The sequence below is a fragment of the Scyliorhinus torazame genome, chromosome 17, assembly GCF_047496885.1.
Source record: "Scyliorhinus torazame isolate Kashiwa2021f chromosome 17, sScyTor2.1, whole genome shotgun sequence".
NCBI classification, from domain to species: domain Eukaryota; kingdom Metazoa; phylum Chordata; class Chondrichthyes; order Carcharhiniformes; family Scyliorhinidae; genus Scyliorhinus; species Scyliorhinus torazame.
In genome coordinates, this window is record NC_092723.1 from 4,917,094 (window position 1) to 4,931,592 (window position 14,499).

The following is a 14,499-nucleotide window of genomic DNA, read 5'->3' on the forward strand; positions in this document are numbered from 1 at the left end:
GGGACCAAGGGCAATGTGTCCAAGTTTGCAGACGACACTAAGATGAGTGGTAAAGCAAAAAGTGCAGAGGATACTGGAAGTCTGCAGAGGGATTTGGATAGTTTAAGTGAATGGGTTAGGGTCTGGCAGAAGGAATATAATGTTGACAAATGTGAGGTTATTCATTTTGGTAGGAATAACAGCAAAAAGGATTATTATTTAAATAATGAAATATTAAAACATGCTGCTGTGCAGAGAGACCTGGGTGTCCTAGTGCATGAGTCGCAATAAGTTGGTTTACAGGTGATTGAGAATGCAAATGGAGTTTTGTCTTTCATTGCTAGAGGGATGGAGTTTAAGACTAGGGAGGTTATACTGCGACAGTATAAGGTGTTAGTGAGGCCACACCTGGAGTATTGTGTTCAGTTTTGGTCTCCTTACCTGAGAAAGGACATACTGGCGCTGGAGGATGTGCAGAGGAGATTCACTAGGTTAATCCCAGAGCTGAAAGGGTTGGATTACGAGAAGAGGTTGAGTAGACTGGGACTGTACTCGTGGGAATTTAGAAGGATGAGGGGGGATCTTATAGAAACATATAAAATTATGAAGGGAATAGATAGGATAGATGTGGGCAGGTTGTTTCCACTGGCGGGTGAAAGCAGAACTAGGGGGCATAGCCTCAAAATAAGGGGAAGTAGATTTAGGACTGAGTTTAGGAGGAATTTCTTCACCCAAAAGGTTGTGAATCTATGGAATTCCTTGCCCAGTGAAGCAGTTGAGGATCCTTCATTAAATGTTTTTAAGATAAAGATAGATAGTTTTTTGAAGAATAAAGGGATTAAGGGTCATGGTGCTGGGGGGGGGGGGGGGGGGCGGGAAAGTGGAGCTGAGTCCACAAAAGATCAGCCATGATCTCATTGAATGGCGGAACAGGCTCGAGGGGCCAGATGGCCTACTCCTGATCCTAGTTCTTATGTTCTTATGATCTTGAAGACTTCAAATATCAATCCATAGCCTTCTAAATTCTAGAAAAAACAGTTCTAATTTGAGCAATTTCTCCTCATAACGTAACCCCTGAAGTCCAAGTCTCATTTTTGTAAACCTACGTTGCTCTCCCCCGCAGGCCAAAATATCCTTCCCAAGGTGTGGTGCCCATACCTGCTCACAGTGATCCCGAGTGGGGTCTAACCAGGATTGTGTAAAGCTGCAGCATAACCCCTGTGTCTTTATATTCTGGTCCTCTAGATATAAAGGCTCACATTCCATTAGGCTGTTTGATTATTTTAGGCACTTGTTTGTGGCATTTTAAAGATCTCTGTACCTGAATCCCCAAGTCTCTTTGGACACCCACAGTTCTTAACATCTTTCCATTCAGAAAGAACTCTGCTCTGTCTTTTTTGGGGGCCAAAATAGATAACTCACACATGCTTATATTAAATTCCATCTGCCACAATTTTGCCCATTTACCTTGTCTGTCAAAATTTCCTTGCAATTTTATGCTGTTATCGAGGCTGTCTAAAATGCCACCAAATTTTGTATCATCAGCAAATTTGGATATATGACATTCTCTGCCATCATCCAAGTCATTAGGGAATAGTGTGAATAATCGAGGCCCCAACACAGATTCCTGTGGCACACATTAGTCACCTCCTGCCAATTCGAGTAATTATCCATTATCCCCACTCTCTGTCGCCCACTCAACCAATTTCCTGACCATGTCAATAATTTGCCCTCAACTCCATGGGCCTCCACTTTAGTCTCTTGTATGGGACTTTATCAAATGCCTCCTGGAAGTCCATATAAATAATATCCATAGACATTCCCTGTCCACTACTTTAGTCACCTCTTCACAAAATTTAATGAGGTTTGTCAGCAATGCTGCTTGAGTTGCTTTGTTAGACTGCCTGAGCTGAAGGCAACTGGCTTCTCATCACTAATTTTCCGTCTGTAAGAATTTAGAAGCTGGCAAGCAGCAGCTGGTGTCAGCCAGTATGATTTTTAACCCTTCCAATCAAAAGAAAACATTTTTAGTTTGAAATTTTTCGATAAATTTACTATTATTATTTTTGCAGGAATATATTTTGAACTACTGGAGGGACAAAGGTGCACCTGCAGAAAAACTACTTGTTGGATTTCCGACCTATGCAAATAGCTACACCCTAAAAACCAGCCAAACAGGGGTTGGTGCTCCAGTTTCTGGAGGAGGTGACCGTGGTCCGTACACAGTCAAACCGGGATTCTTGTCGTACAGTGAGGTAATGATCACATCAATGGGAAATTGGTTTGACCAGGCTAGATTTTAATTTAGACTTAATAATCTTCAGTGTCACAAGTAGGCTCACATTAACACTGCAATGAAAAATCATGAGGACTCGAGGGGAATTTGGCTGGTTTTCAGGATATAAACTTAATATGGGAAAGAATGAGGGGCGTCATTCTCCGACCCCCCACCGGGTCGGAGAATCGCCTGGGGCTGGCGTGAATCCCGCCCCCGCCAGTTACCGAAGTCTCCGGCACCGGAGATTCGGCAGGTGCGGGAATCGCTCCGCGCCGGTTGGCGGGCCCCCCCCGCTCGATTCTCCGGCCCGGATGGGCCGAAGTCCAGCCGATAAATTGCCTGTCCCGCCGGCGTGGATTAAACCACCTTTTGAACGGCGGGACAAGGCGGCGCGGGCGGGCTCCGGGGTCCTGGGGGGGGCGCGGGGCGATCTGGCCCCGGGGCATGCCCCCACGGTGGCCTGGCCCGCGATCGGGGCCCACCGATCCGCGGGCGGGCCTGTGCCGTGGGGGCACTCTTTCCCTTCCGCCTCCGCCACGGTCTCCACCATGGCGGAGGCGGAAGAGATTCCCTCCACTGCGCATGCGTGGGAAACTGTCAGCGGCCGCTGACGCTCCCGCGCATGCGCCGCCCGGGGATGTCATTTCCACGCCAGCTGGCGGGGCAACAAAGGCTGTTTCCGCCAGCTGGCGGGGCGGAAATTCCTCCGGCGCCGGCCTAGCCCCTCAATGTTGTGGTTTGGCCCCCAAAGATGCGGAGCATTCCGCACCTTTGGGGCGGTGCGATGCCCGTCTGATTGGCGCCGTTTTGGGCGCCAGTCGGCGGACATCGCGCCGTTTCGGGAGAATTTCGCCCGAGATGTTTGTGGTCCAGGCGAGGGGACAGGAGAGGCGACTGGGAGAGCTGCCATTTAGGTTAGTAGAGGGAAGCTTTAGGTACCTAGGCATCCAAGTGGCGCGGGAATGGGATCGGCTGCATAAATTAAATCTGGCCCGGCTGGTGGACCAAATTGAGGCACGATCATTTTGACTGGAGGCAAAGTTGAATCCAAACTGAGGCTTTATTAGTATCAGATGTGTGGCCTCCCACAGCAGCTGACAAAATGGCTGCGAGCTGCAGGCCACGCATATTTATAACCCGGCTCCTGGGCGGAGCTAGCATGCAGGGGCCACAGGTGAAGCAGTAGTGCAGGTTCTACCGTACAGCCTCTAATATCAGAACACAGTGGTTTACCACATTCACCTCCTGTTAAAATTGAGTCTGGCGGGGGTGGTGGATACCCATATACAATTAGCAATTTTTAATATTTACAGAGCAGTAAAAAAGATGTCCCTGGTCATCCGGCGGGCCGGTCAGAGGTTCAGCCGGTCCGGCGCCTTGATGGTCCTTTGAGATCGATGAAGTGGAGCCGGCGATGTTGGTGCTGTCGTGGTCAAAGTTAACTCCGGGAGCAGGCCGAAATCCTCTTCATCAACGGGGGTGGGCAGGGGGCGGACGGACGTTCCTAGGGGGGGGCTATGGGGGCGGCGGAGGAGGGGAGGGTGGCGCCAGGGGCAGCGGGGGTGGTGTGGGGGTGGAACCTGCTGGTGCCAGGTCCCTGAGGGAGATGGTATCCTGGCGGCCATCGGGGAACGCCACGTAGGCATACTGTGGGTTTGCGTGGAGCAGGTGCACCCTTTTCACCAACGGATCCTCCTTGTGGAGCCGCACATGTTTACGGAGAAGCGCGGTACACGGAGCTGTGAGCCAAGTTGGGAGCGATACCCCGGATGTGGACTTCCTGGGGAAGGCCAAAAGACGTTCATGCGGTGTACTGTTAGTAGCAGAGCGAATGGAATGTAGTGCATCAGGGAGGACCTCTTGCCAGTGAGAGGACGGGAGATTTCTGGACCATAGGGCCAGCTGCACAGCCCTCCATACCGTCCCATTCTCACTTCCTACCTGTCTGTTTCCCCGGGGGTTATAGCTTGTCGTTCTGCTGGAGGCGATACCCCTGCTGAGCAGGAACTGACGCAGCTCATCACTCATGAATGAGGATTCCCCTGTCACTGTGGATGTAGGCAGGGAAGCCAAACAGAGTGAAGATAGAATTAAGGGCTTTGATAACGGTGGCAGACGTCATGTCGGGGAATGGGATGGCGAAAGGAAACCGAGAGTTTTCATCGATCACACTGAGGAAATACGCGTGTCGGTCGGAGGAGGGGAAGGGGCCTTTGAAATCCACGCTGAGGCGTTCAAAGGGGCGGGCGGCCTTCACCAGGTGCGCGCGGTCCGGCCGGTAGAATTGCGGCTTGCACTCCGCACAGACCTGGCAGTCCTTGGTGATCGTCCTTACTTCCTCGACAGAGTAGGGCAAAGTTTGTGCCTGAATGAAATAGTACAACTGAGTGACCCCTGGGTGACAAAGGCTGTCATGCAGGGCCCGGAGTTGGTCTACCTGTGCGCTGGCACATGTACCTCGGGATAGGGCGTCTGGGGGCTTGTTGAGTTTGCCAGGGCGATACTTAATCTCGTAATTATAGGTGGAGAGCTCGATTCTCCATCGCAAGATTTTATAATTTTGGATCTTGCCCCGCCGTGTGTTGTTGAACATGAAGGCTGCCGACCATTGGTCAGTGAGGAGAGTGAATCTCCTGCCGGCCAGGTAATGCCTCCAATGTCGCACAGCCTCAACGACAGCCTGGGCCTCCTTTTCGACGGATAAGTTCTGAATTTCGGAGGCATGGAGGGTGCGGGAAAAGAATGCCACGGGCCTGCCTGCCTGATTGAGGGTGGCGGCAAGGGCGATGTCTGATATGTCGCTTTCTACTTGGAACGGAAGTGTTTCGTCTACAGCATGCATTCCAGCTTTGGCAATATCAGCTCTGATCCGGGCGAAAGCCTGTAGGGCCTCGGCCGTCAGGGGGAAATGACTGGACTGTATGAGTGGGCGGGCCTTGTCCGCATAGTTTGCGACCCACTGTGCGTAATGCGAGAAGAACCCCAGGCAGCGTTTGAGGGCCTTGGGGCAGTGGGGGAGGGGGAGCTCCATGAGGGGGAACATGCGGTCGGGATTGGGCCCCAGAACTCCGTTCTGGACTACGTAACCGAGGATGGGTAAGCGGTTTGTATGGAACACGCACTTCTCCTTGTTATGTGCGGTGAAATTTAGCGAGGTTGGCGCCATGGTCCTGCTGATCATGGCCGTAGGTGGTCACATTGTCTCGATACGGAAACGTGGCCCGCAAGCCGTACCGGTCGACCATTCGGTCAATCTCCCTTTGGAAGACCGAAACCCCATTGGTGACGCTGAAGGGGACCCAAAGGAAGTGATATAGACGGCCGTCTGCCTCGAAGGCGGTGTATGGCCAGTCCGATTTACGGATGGGGAGCTGGTGGTAAGCGTATTTCAGGTCCACCATTGAGAAGACCCGGTACTGTGCAATCTGGTTAACCATGTCAGAAATGTGTGGGAGGGGGTATGCGTCGAGCTGTGTGTACCTGTTGATGGTCTGGCTGTAGTCCATGACCATTTGGTTTTTCTCCCCAAACTTAACCACTACCACTTGAGCTCTCCAGGGGCTGTTGCTGGCCTCGATGACTCCCTCCTGAAGCAACCGCTGGACATTGGACCTGCTGAAGGCCTTATCCTGGGTGCTGTACCATCTGCTCCTGGTGGCGATGGGTTTGCAATCTGGAGTTAGATTGGCAAAGAGGGAAGGAGGATCGACCTTTAGGGTCGCGAGGACGCACACAGTGAGGGGTGGTAAGGGTCCGCCGAATTTAAGGGTCAGGCCCTGGAGGTTGCACTGAAAGTCCAGGCCGAGGATAAGTTCAGCGCAGAGCCTATGGAGGATGTAGAGGCGAAAACCGTGGAACTCTACGCCTTGGACTGTGAGCTTGACCGTGCAGTACCCCTGGATTGCTACGCGATGGGATCCGGAGGCCAGGGAGATACTTTGATTGGTAGGGTGTACCTTAAGGGAGCAGTGCCTTACTGTCTTCGGGTGTACAAAGCTCTCGGTGCTCCCGGAGTCCATTAGGCAGGAGGTCACATGGCCGTTGACTTTCATGCTGGTGGATGCGTTGGTCAGAGTATGTGGTCGGGACTGGTCGATTGCCATGGATGCAAGTCATGGTTGATCGTCGGGTAGTGAGGCGGCCATTGGAGTTGGGGTTCTGAAACGTCGATGGTATCCATGTGCTGCGGTGTGGACAAGGTGGCGGCGCCCGGAGGTCCTGGGGATTACAAAATGGCGCCGCCCATGGAACACACGTTGCGGGGGTGGAGCAAGATGGCGGCGCCCATGAAACGCACGTATTGTGCGGGGGAGACGATGGCAGCGCCCATTGCTCGCATATGGCCTGGGGAGGAGAGGAGAATAGCGGTGCCCTTTGTCCGTGACCGGGGGCGGTGGGTGCGACCGTGGCCACAGAGCGGGCCTGGCACTCCGCTGCATAGTGGCCCTTCTTCCCGCCGGCCTTACAAAGGGCAGCGCGGGCCGGACAGCGTTGGCGGTTGTGTCTTTGCTGGCCGCAAAAATAGCATCGGGGCCCCCTGGAGATCACCGGCTGGCGCGTGCCGCCGGCGTATTGGGTGGGTAGCACCCCCGCTGGGGCGGCTGCCTGTGGGGCGCATGAAGCGTAGGAGGGGTGGGCCGCGCGGTTAGGGGCGTCGGACTGGACATTGCGCAGGGCGATCGTCATGGAGAGTGCTCGTGTTTTAGTCTCTGCGAGGTCCCTTCTGGGAGCCGCACCTGATAACATCGGACTCAATCCCAGTTACAAAAGTGTAGCACATAAGGAGATCTGAGTGCTCCTTAGCTGTAACGTCCTGGCAGTCACAGTCCCGCATTAGTGGGACCAGGGCCCTCCAGATCCCCTCGATTGACTCACCAGGTAGTTGAGTACGCGTTGCGTGTGTGTGTCTGGCGAAGAGCGTGTTCGTCTTCTGCTCATAATTTTCTTTGAGTCGGGTCATGGCATCAGCGTAATTGGGCACATCCTGGATCAGCGGGAAGACTTTGGAGCTGAGTCTAGAGTATAAGATTTGAATCTTTTGAGCCTCTGGAACAGGGGTCGGCGCCGCGTTGATATATACTTCAAAACAAGCTAGCCAGTGCTGGAAGTCCTTTCTGGCGTCGCTTGCGTGTGGACCCAGCTGCAGGCGATCTGGTTTAATCCGGAGGTCCATCTTCTGAAACTGATACTAGTAAATTGAGGCACGATCAATTTGACTGGAGACGAAGTTGAATCCAAACGGAGGCTTTATTAGTATCAGATGTGTGGCCTCCCACAGCAGCTAGCATAATGGCTGCGAGCTGGAAGCCACGCATATTTATAACCCGGCTCCTCGGCGGAGCAGGGGCCCCAGGTGAACCTGTAGTGCAGGTTCTACCTTTCAACCTCTAATTTCAGAACACAGTGGTTTACCACACAAATAAAGGATGATTTTCAGAGATGGGACGCGCTTCCGTTATTTCTGGCTGGGAGAGTGTAAATGGTGAAGATGACGATCCTCCCAAGATTCCTAATTGTATTTCAGTGTCTCCCCATCTTTATTCCGCGGTCCTTTTGTAATCAGGTCAACAGAGTGATCACAGACTTCATCTGGGTGGGTAATACCCATCGAGTAAGGAAGGTAATGCTTGAGTGGAGTCGCCAACTATTACTGGTCGGCTAATATAGCCATGATCAGGAAGTGGCTGGTGGGGGAGGGGTCGGCATGGGTGCGTATGGAGGTGGCTTCATGTAAGGGCACCAGTTTGTGGGCATTGGTAACTGCACCTCTGCCGTTCCTGCCGGCACGGTACTCCACCAGTCCCGTGGTGGTGGCGGCCCTGAGAGTTTGGGGCCAGTGGAGGCGGCATGTGGGAGCATCGGTCTGGTCCCCAATATGTGATAATCACCGATTTGCCCCGGGAAGTATGGATGGGGGTTTCCGGTTATGGCGGAAAGTGGGGATTGAGAGGATGGGGGATGTGTTCAGAGAGGGGAGCTTTCCGAGTATGAGGGCGCTGGAGGAAAAGTTTGGGTTGGCGAGGGGAAACAAATTCAGGTGTCTGCAGGTAACCTTCCCGCTCCTACCGCTAAGGGGGATCAGGACAGGGTAGTTTCCAGAGGGTGGGTAGGAGAAGGGAGTGTCTCGGACATTTATGAGGAGCTTATGGGGTCGGAGGAGACGCAGACTGAGGAGCTGAAGCGCAAGTGGGAGGAGGAGCTGGGAGGTGAGATAGAGGATGGTCTGTGGGCAGACACGTTGAGTAGAGTCAACACGTCCGCAACATGTGCCAGGCTCAGCCTGATACAATTTAAGGTCGTTCACTGGGCTCACGTGACAGCGGCCCGGATGAGCAGATTCTTTGGGGTGGAAGACAGGTGCACAAAATGTGCGGGAGGACCAGCGAACCATGTCCACATGTTTTGGACATGTCCAAAGCTTAGGGAACTTTGGCAGGGATTTGTGGACGTCATGTCCACGGTGTTCAAAACAAGGGTTTTGGATTTGGAGGTAGGTGAGCACTTTGGGGACAGTGACCACAATTCGGTGACGTTTACGTTAAGGATGGAAAGGGATAAGTATACACCGCAGGGCAAGAGTTATAGCTGGGGGAAGGGAAATTATGATGCCATTAGACGTGACTTGGGGGGGATAAGGTGGAGAAGTAGGCTGCAAGTTTTGGACACACTGGATAAGTGGAGCTTGTTCAAGGATCAGCTATTGCGTGTTCTTGATAAGTATGTACCGGTCAGGCAGGGAGGAAGGTGCCGAGCGAGGGAACCGTGGTTTACCAAAGAAGTGGAATCTCTTGTTAAGAGGAAGAAGGAGGCCTATGTGAAGATGAGGTGTGAAGTTTCAGTTGGGGCGATGGATAGTTACAAGGTAGCGAGGAAGGATCTAAAGAGAGAGCTAAGACGAGCAAGGAGGGGACATGAGAAGTATTTGGCAGGAAGGATCAAGGAAAACCCAAAAGCTTTCTATAGGTATGTCAGGAATAAGCGAATGACTAGGGACAGAGTAGGACCAGTCAAGGACAGGGATGGGAAGTTGTGTGTAGAGTCTGAAGAGATAGGCGAGATACTAAATGAATATTTTTCGTCAGTATTCACTCAGGAAAAAGATAATGTTGTGGAGGAGAATGCTGAGCTCCAGGTAAATAGATTAGATGGCATTGAGGTAAGTAGGGAAGAGGTGTTGGCAATTCTGGACAGGCTGAAAATAGATAAGTCCCCGGGGCCTGATGGGATTTATCCTAGGATTCTCTGGGAGGCCAGGGAAGAGATTGCTGGACCATTGGCTTTGATTTTTATGTCATCATTGGATACAGGAATAGTGCCAGAGGACTGGAGGATAGCAAATGTGGTCCCTTTGTTCAAAAAGGGGAGCAGAGACAACCCCGGCAACTATAGACCGGTGAGCCTCACGTCTGTAGTGGGTAAAGTCTTGGAGGGCATTATAAGAGACAAGATTTATAATCATCTAGGTAGGAATAATATGATCAGGGATAGTCAGCATGGCTTTGTGAAGGGTAGGTCATGCCTCACAAACCTTATCGAGTTCTTTGAGAAGGTGACTGAACAGGTAGACGAGGGTAGAGCAGTTGATGTGGTGTATATGGATTTCAGCAAAGCGTTTGATAAGGTTCCCCACGGTAGGCTATTGCAGAAAATACGGAGGCTGGGGATTGAGGGTGATTTAGAGATGTGGATCAGAAATTGGCTAGCTGAAAGAAGACAGAGGGTGGTGGTTGATGGGAAATGTTCAGAATGGAGTTCTGTCACAAGTGGAGTACCACAAGGATCTGTTCTGGGGCCGTTGCTGTTTGTCATTTTTATCAATGACCTAGAGGAAGGCGCAGAAGGGTGGGTGAGTAAATTTGCAGACGATACTAAAGTCGGTGGTGTTGTCGATAGTGAGGAAGGAAGTAGCAGGTTACAGAGGGATATAGATAAGCTGCAGTGCTGGGCTGAGAGGTGGCAAATGGAGTTTAATGTAGAGAAGTGTGAGGTGATTCACTTTGGAAGGAAAAACAGGAATGTGGAATATTTGGCTAATGGAAAAGTTCTTGAAAGTGTGGATGAGCAGAGGGATCTAGGTGTCCATGTACATAGATCCCTGAAAGTTGCCACCCAGGTTGATAGGGTGGTGAAGAAGGCCTATGGAGTGTTGGCCTTTATTGGTAGAGGGATTGAGTTCCGGAGTCAGGAGGTCATGTTGCAGCTGTACAGAACTCTGGTACGGCCGCATTTGGAGTATTGCGTACAGTTCTGGTCACCGCATTATAGGAAGGACGTGGAGGCTTTGGAACGGGTGCAGAGGAGATTTACCAGGATGTTGCCTGGTATGGAGGGAAAATCTTATGAGGAAAGGCTGATGGACTTGAGGTTGTTTTCGTTAGAGAGAAGAAGGTTAAGAGGAGACTTAATAGAGGCATACAAAATGATCAGAGGGTTAGATAGGGTGGACAGTGAGAGCCTTCTCCCGCGGATGGAAATGGCTAGCACGAGGGGACATAGCCTTAAACTGAGGGGAAATAGATATAGGACAGAGGTCAGGGGTAGGTTCTTTACGCAAAGAGTAGTGAGGCCGTGGAATGCCCTACCTGCTACAGTAGTGAACTCGCCAACATTAAGGGCATTTAAAAGTTTATTGGATAAACATATGGATGATAATGGTATAGTGTAGGTTAGATGGCTTTTGTTTCGGTGCAACATCGTGGGCCGAAGGGCCTGTACTGCGCTGTATTGTTCTATGTTCTATGTTCTATGTTCTAAGGGTGGCGCTGAGTCCAGAGGTGGCAGTTTTTGGGGTGTCGGAAGACCCGGGAATCCAGGAGGAGAAAGAGGCAGACGTTCTGGCCTTTGCTTCCCTGGTAGCCCAGAGACGGATACGATTAGCTTGGAGGGACTCAAAGCCCCCGAAGTCGGAGACCTGGCTATCGGACATGGCTAGCTTTCTCTGTTTGGAGAAAATCAAGTTCGCCTTGAGAGGGTCAATGTTAGGGTTCACCCAGAGGTGGCAACCTTTCATCGACTTCTTCGCGGAAAATTAATCGTCAGCAGACGGGGATGGGGGCGGGGGAGGGGGGGGGGGGTTAGTTTTGATTAGACTAGGGGCTTAATAAGGGTGGGACCTGTACGAGAGGTAAATGGCTTTTGCACTATGTTTATGGTTTCATGTATATTGTTTATTTTGTTGTTGTCACTATACCAAAAATACCTCAATAAAATGTTTATTAAAAGAAAAAAAAACACTGCAATGAAGTTACTGTTGCAGTTGAAAATATATTTCATTAAATATGAATAGAATTTGATTAAGTACTGAGTATAAATGTGATTGAAACTATGGGAGAACACTATTCATTTCTTTGACACGTTCACTGTACATATTGCCTTTGATTGACAGGTCTGTCTATTTTTGAAAAATGCGACCATTAAATTTATTGACGATCAGAAGGTTCCTTATGCATTCCAGGGTAATCAATGGGTTGGATATGACGACCAGCAGAGCTTCACCACCAAAGTAGGAGTTTTGAACTTACCTCTGTAATTTCACACCTTTGCCACAAATGAAAGGTGATGGTGTTGTGATATTCTCACTGAACCTGTCATCTCGAGACGCAGGGTAATGCCACGGGGAACCGGGTTTGTACCCCACCACAGATGGTGGAATTTGAATTTGTTGCATATCTGGAATTAAAATGAAACCTTTGCTGCAAATCCCCATTTGGTTCACCAATGTCCTTTTGGGCAGAAAATCTGTTGTTCTTGTGTGGCCAACGTGTGACTGCAGACCTGCAGCAACGTCATTGACTCGGAACTGCCGTCTGAAATGGCCCAGCAAACCATTTCATTTCAAGGGCAATTAGGGATTGGCATCAAATACAGTCCTTGCTAGTGATGCCCACATCCCACAAAAGAATAAAATCAAATTAATTTTTATGGTTCATTGGTAGCAGATGGGACGGGATTCTCCGCTGCCCGACGGTGCCGGCCCCTGATTGTGGCGATCGAGCGGTGAATCGATTCCGACGCCGCAATCTGGGCCGGCAACGGTTTGACGCCGGTTTGCGATTCTCCACCTCTCCGAAGGGGCATCCAGCAGTTGGTCACTCTTGTCGTTTCCACATTAATTTCATGTTGTAAGACCCATTCCACACTCCATGTGATGTGATAGACCCTGTCATAATATACACCAGTATATCATGGTGCAGACACACACACTGATGGACACACAGTGGGACCAATCAACACACACAACACCGCAGCCAATCACCAGTTAGAGCACACACACTATAAAGACAGGAGGCATCAGAGTTCCCGCGCATACGGGATGCAGCCTCCTACAAGGACAGAGCTTACAGCTTACAGCACAGATCCTCACCATGTGCTGAATGCATAGACTGGTTAGGACAGACAAAGGTCTTTAGTTTAATCCAACATCGTGTTAACCCACAGTGAAAGTATGTTCAACAGTTTCTAACTTAATAAAATAGTGTGTTATACTATTTTAAGTGTTGGTGGTCTGTATGTGTTCCACGGACCCAGAGCACCCAACACATCAGACCCATTCTATATTTCATTGTCTGCGATGGACATATTTGTATTTTGGATTGGATACAAAAATAGATTTTGCAAATCATTATTAAAATAGGCTGTGAGCAACAGGATATCATATGGGGTGATAGATGGAAAGACTGAGGGTTTAGGATCTCGGGAACGTGTGTGAAATTGACGGAATTGAGATGAAGGAAATTGGTTTTGTGTTGAATGTCCTCCACCATTATTTGTTGGGGCAACATTAAATATAGTCAACTGGAAAAGCTTATTTCAAATCAATTCTGTTGGATGAAACATGTATATTATATTTGGGGTGCATTAATAACTGAAAAACAAGCTGATTACAGGAGAATAAGACTGGAAATAACAACAGCAATATTCCTCTATTCCTTGTCCTGAACACAATATGTCCATCGTGCGCTGTGACTCACCTGACCTGAATTCTTGTTGTTTGAAGGCTCAATGGGTGAAGGATAATAACTTTGGAGGTGCCATGCTGTGGGCTTTGAACCTAGATGATTATTCTGGATCTTACTGCAATCAAGGATCTTACCCTTTGGCAAAAACCTTGAAGGCCGTCCTTAACACTGGTAATTCTGGTAATTTATGAGATGTGAACCAATTAAAATTGGCAGCCTAGCGCTGTGGTGTATGATTTTGTTTAACAAGTCTTCTTCCGATGTGCAAAAGGTATTCGACCAGCCATGATCGTATCAAATGGAGGATCAGGCTCGATGGGCTGAATGGCCTGTTCCTATGTTCCTGCTCCTCACTCTGTAATCACACATCCCCATCAATGGTGTTGCTGTCATACCTCATCACTGCTCCTCTCAGTGCTGGTCTTATGCTGGGAAGAGGCTCCTCTGCGTGATTCAACTCTATTTCTCTGCTTCTCAAATTACTGTAAGGCTGGGAATCTTTGGGGCCACCCGCCAATGAAGGAAATCCCGATGTCTCGGTGGACTTGGCATTCAGCACCCAGAAGCTCTTGAGCAGAAAGAGATAGCCTCTTTAAGCAAATCGCAGCTAGAGAAACAGCTGCTCCTCTGAGCTAATGGATTGGATTTGTTTATTGTCACGTGTACCGAGGTACAGTGAAAAGTATGTTTCTGCGAGCAGCTCAACAGATCATTAAATACATGAGAAGAAAAGGGAATGAAAAAAAATACATAATAGGGCAACATAACATATACAATGTAACTACATAAGCACTGGCATCGGGTGAAGCATACAGGGTGTAGTGTTAATGAGGTCAGTCCATAGTAGGGTCATTGAGGAGTCTGGTGACAGTGGGGAAGAAGCTGTTTTTGAGTCTATTCGTGCGTGTTCTCAGACTTCTGTATCTCCTGCCCGATGGAAGAAATTGGAAGAGTGAGTAAGCCGGGTGGGAGGGATCTTTGATTATGCTGCCCGCTTTCCCCAGGCAGCGGGAGGTGTAGATGGAGTCAATGGATGGGAGGCAGGTTTGTATGATGGACTGGGCGGTGTTCACGACTCTCTGAAGTTTCTTGATGTCCTGGGCCGAGCAGTTCCCATACCAGACTGTGATGCAGCCCGATAGGATGCTTTCTATGGTGCATCTGTAAAAGTTGGTAAGGGTTAATGTGGACATGCCGAATTTCCTTAGTTTCCTGAGGAAGTGTAGGCGCTGTTGTGCTTTCTTGGTTGTAGCGTCAACGTGGGTGGACCAGGACAGATTTTTG

The 14,499-nt window shown here is 50.0% G+C and overlaps 1 protein-coding gene across 3 annotated transcripts in view; it reads left to right on the plus strand.

Moving 5' to 3' along the window:
* Positions 1–14,499, plus strand: part of LOC140393658 (probable chitinase 10) — a 132,756-nt gene that overhangs the window by 39,912 nt on the left and 78,345 nt on the right. For all 3 annotated transcript variants that reach the window (XM_072479941.1, XM_072479943.1, XM_072479942.1), the window contains exons 8-10: positions 2,052–2,234; positions 11,643–11,759; positions 13,254–13,386. In XM_072479941.1, the coding sequence (XP_072336042.1) occupies positions 2,052–2,234; positions 11,643–11,759; positions 13,254–13,386 (433 nt within the window). The remainder of the gene's footprint in view (positions 1–2,051; positions 2,235–11,642; positions 11,760–13,253; positions 13,387–14,499) is intronic.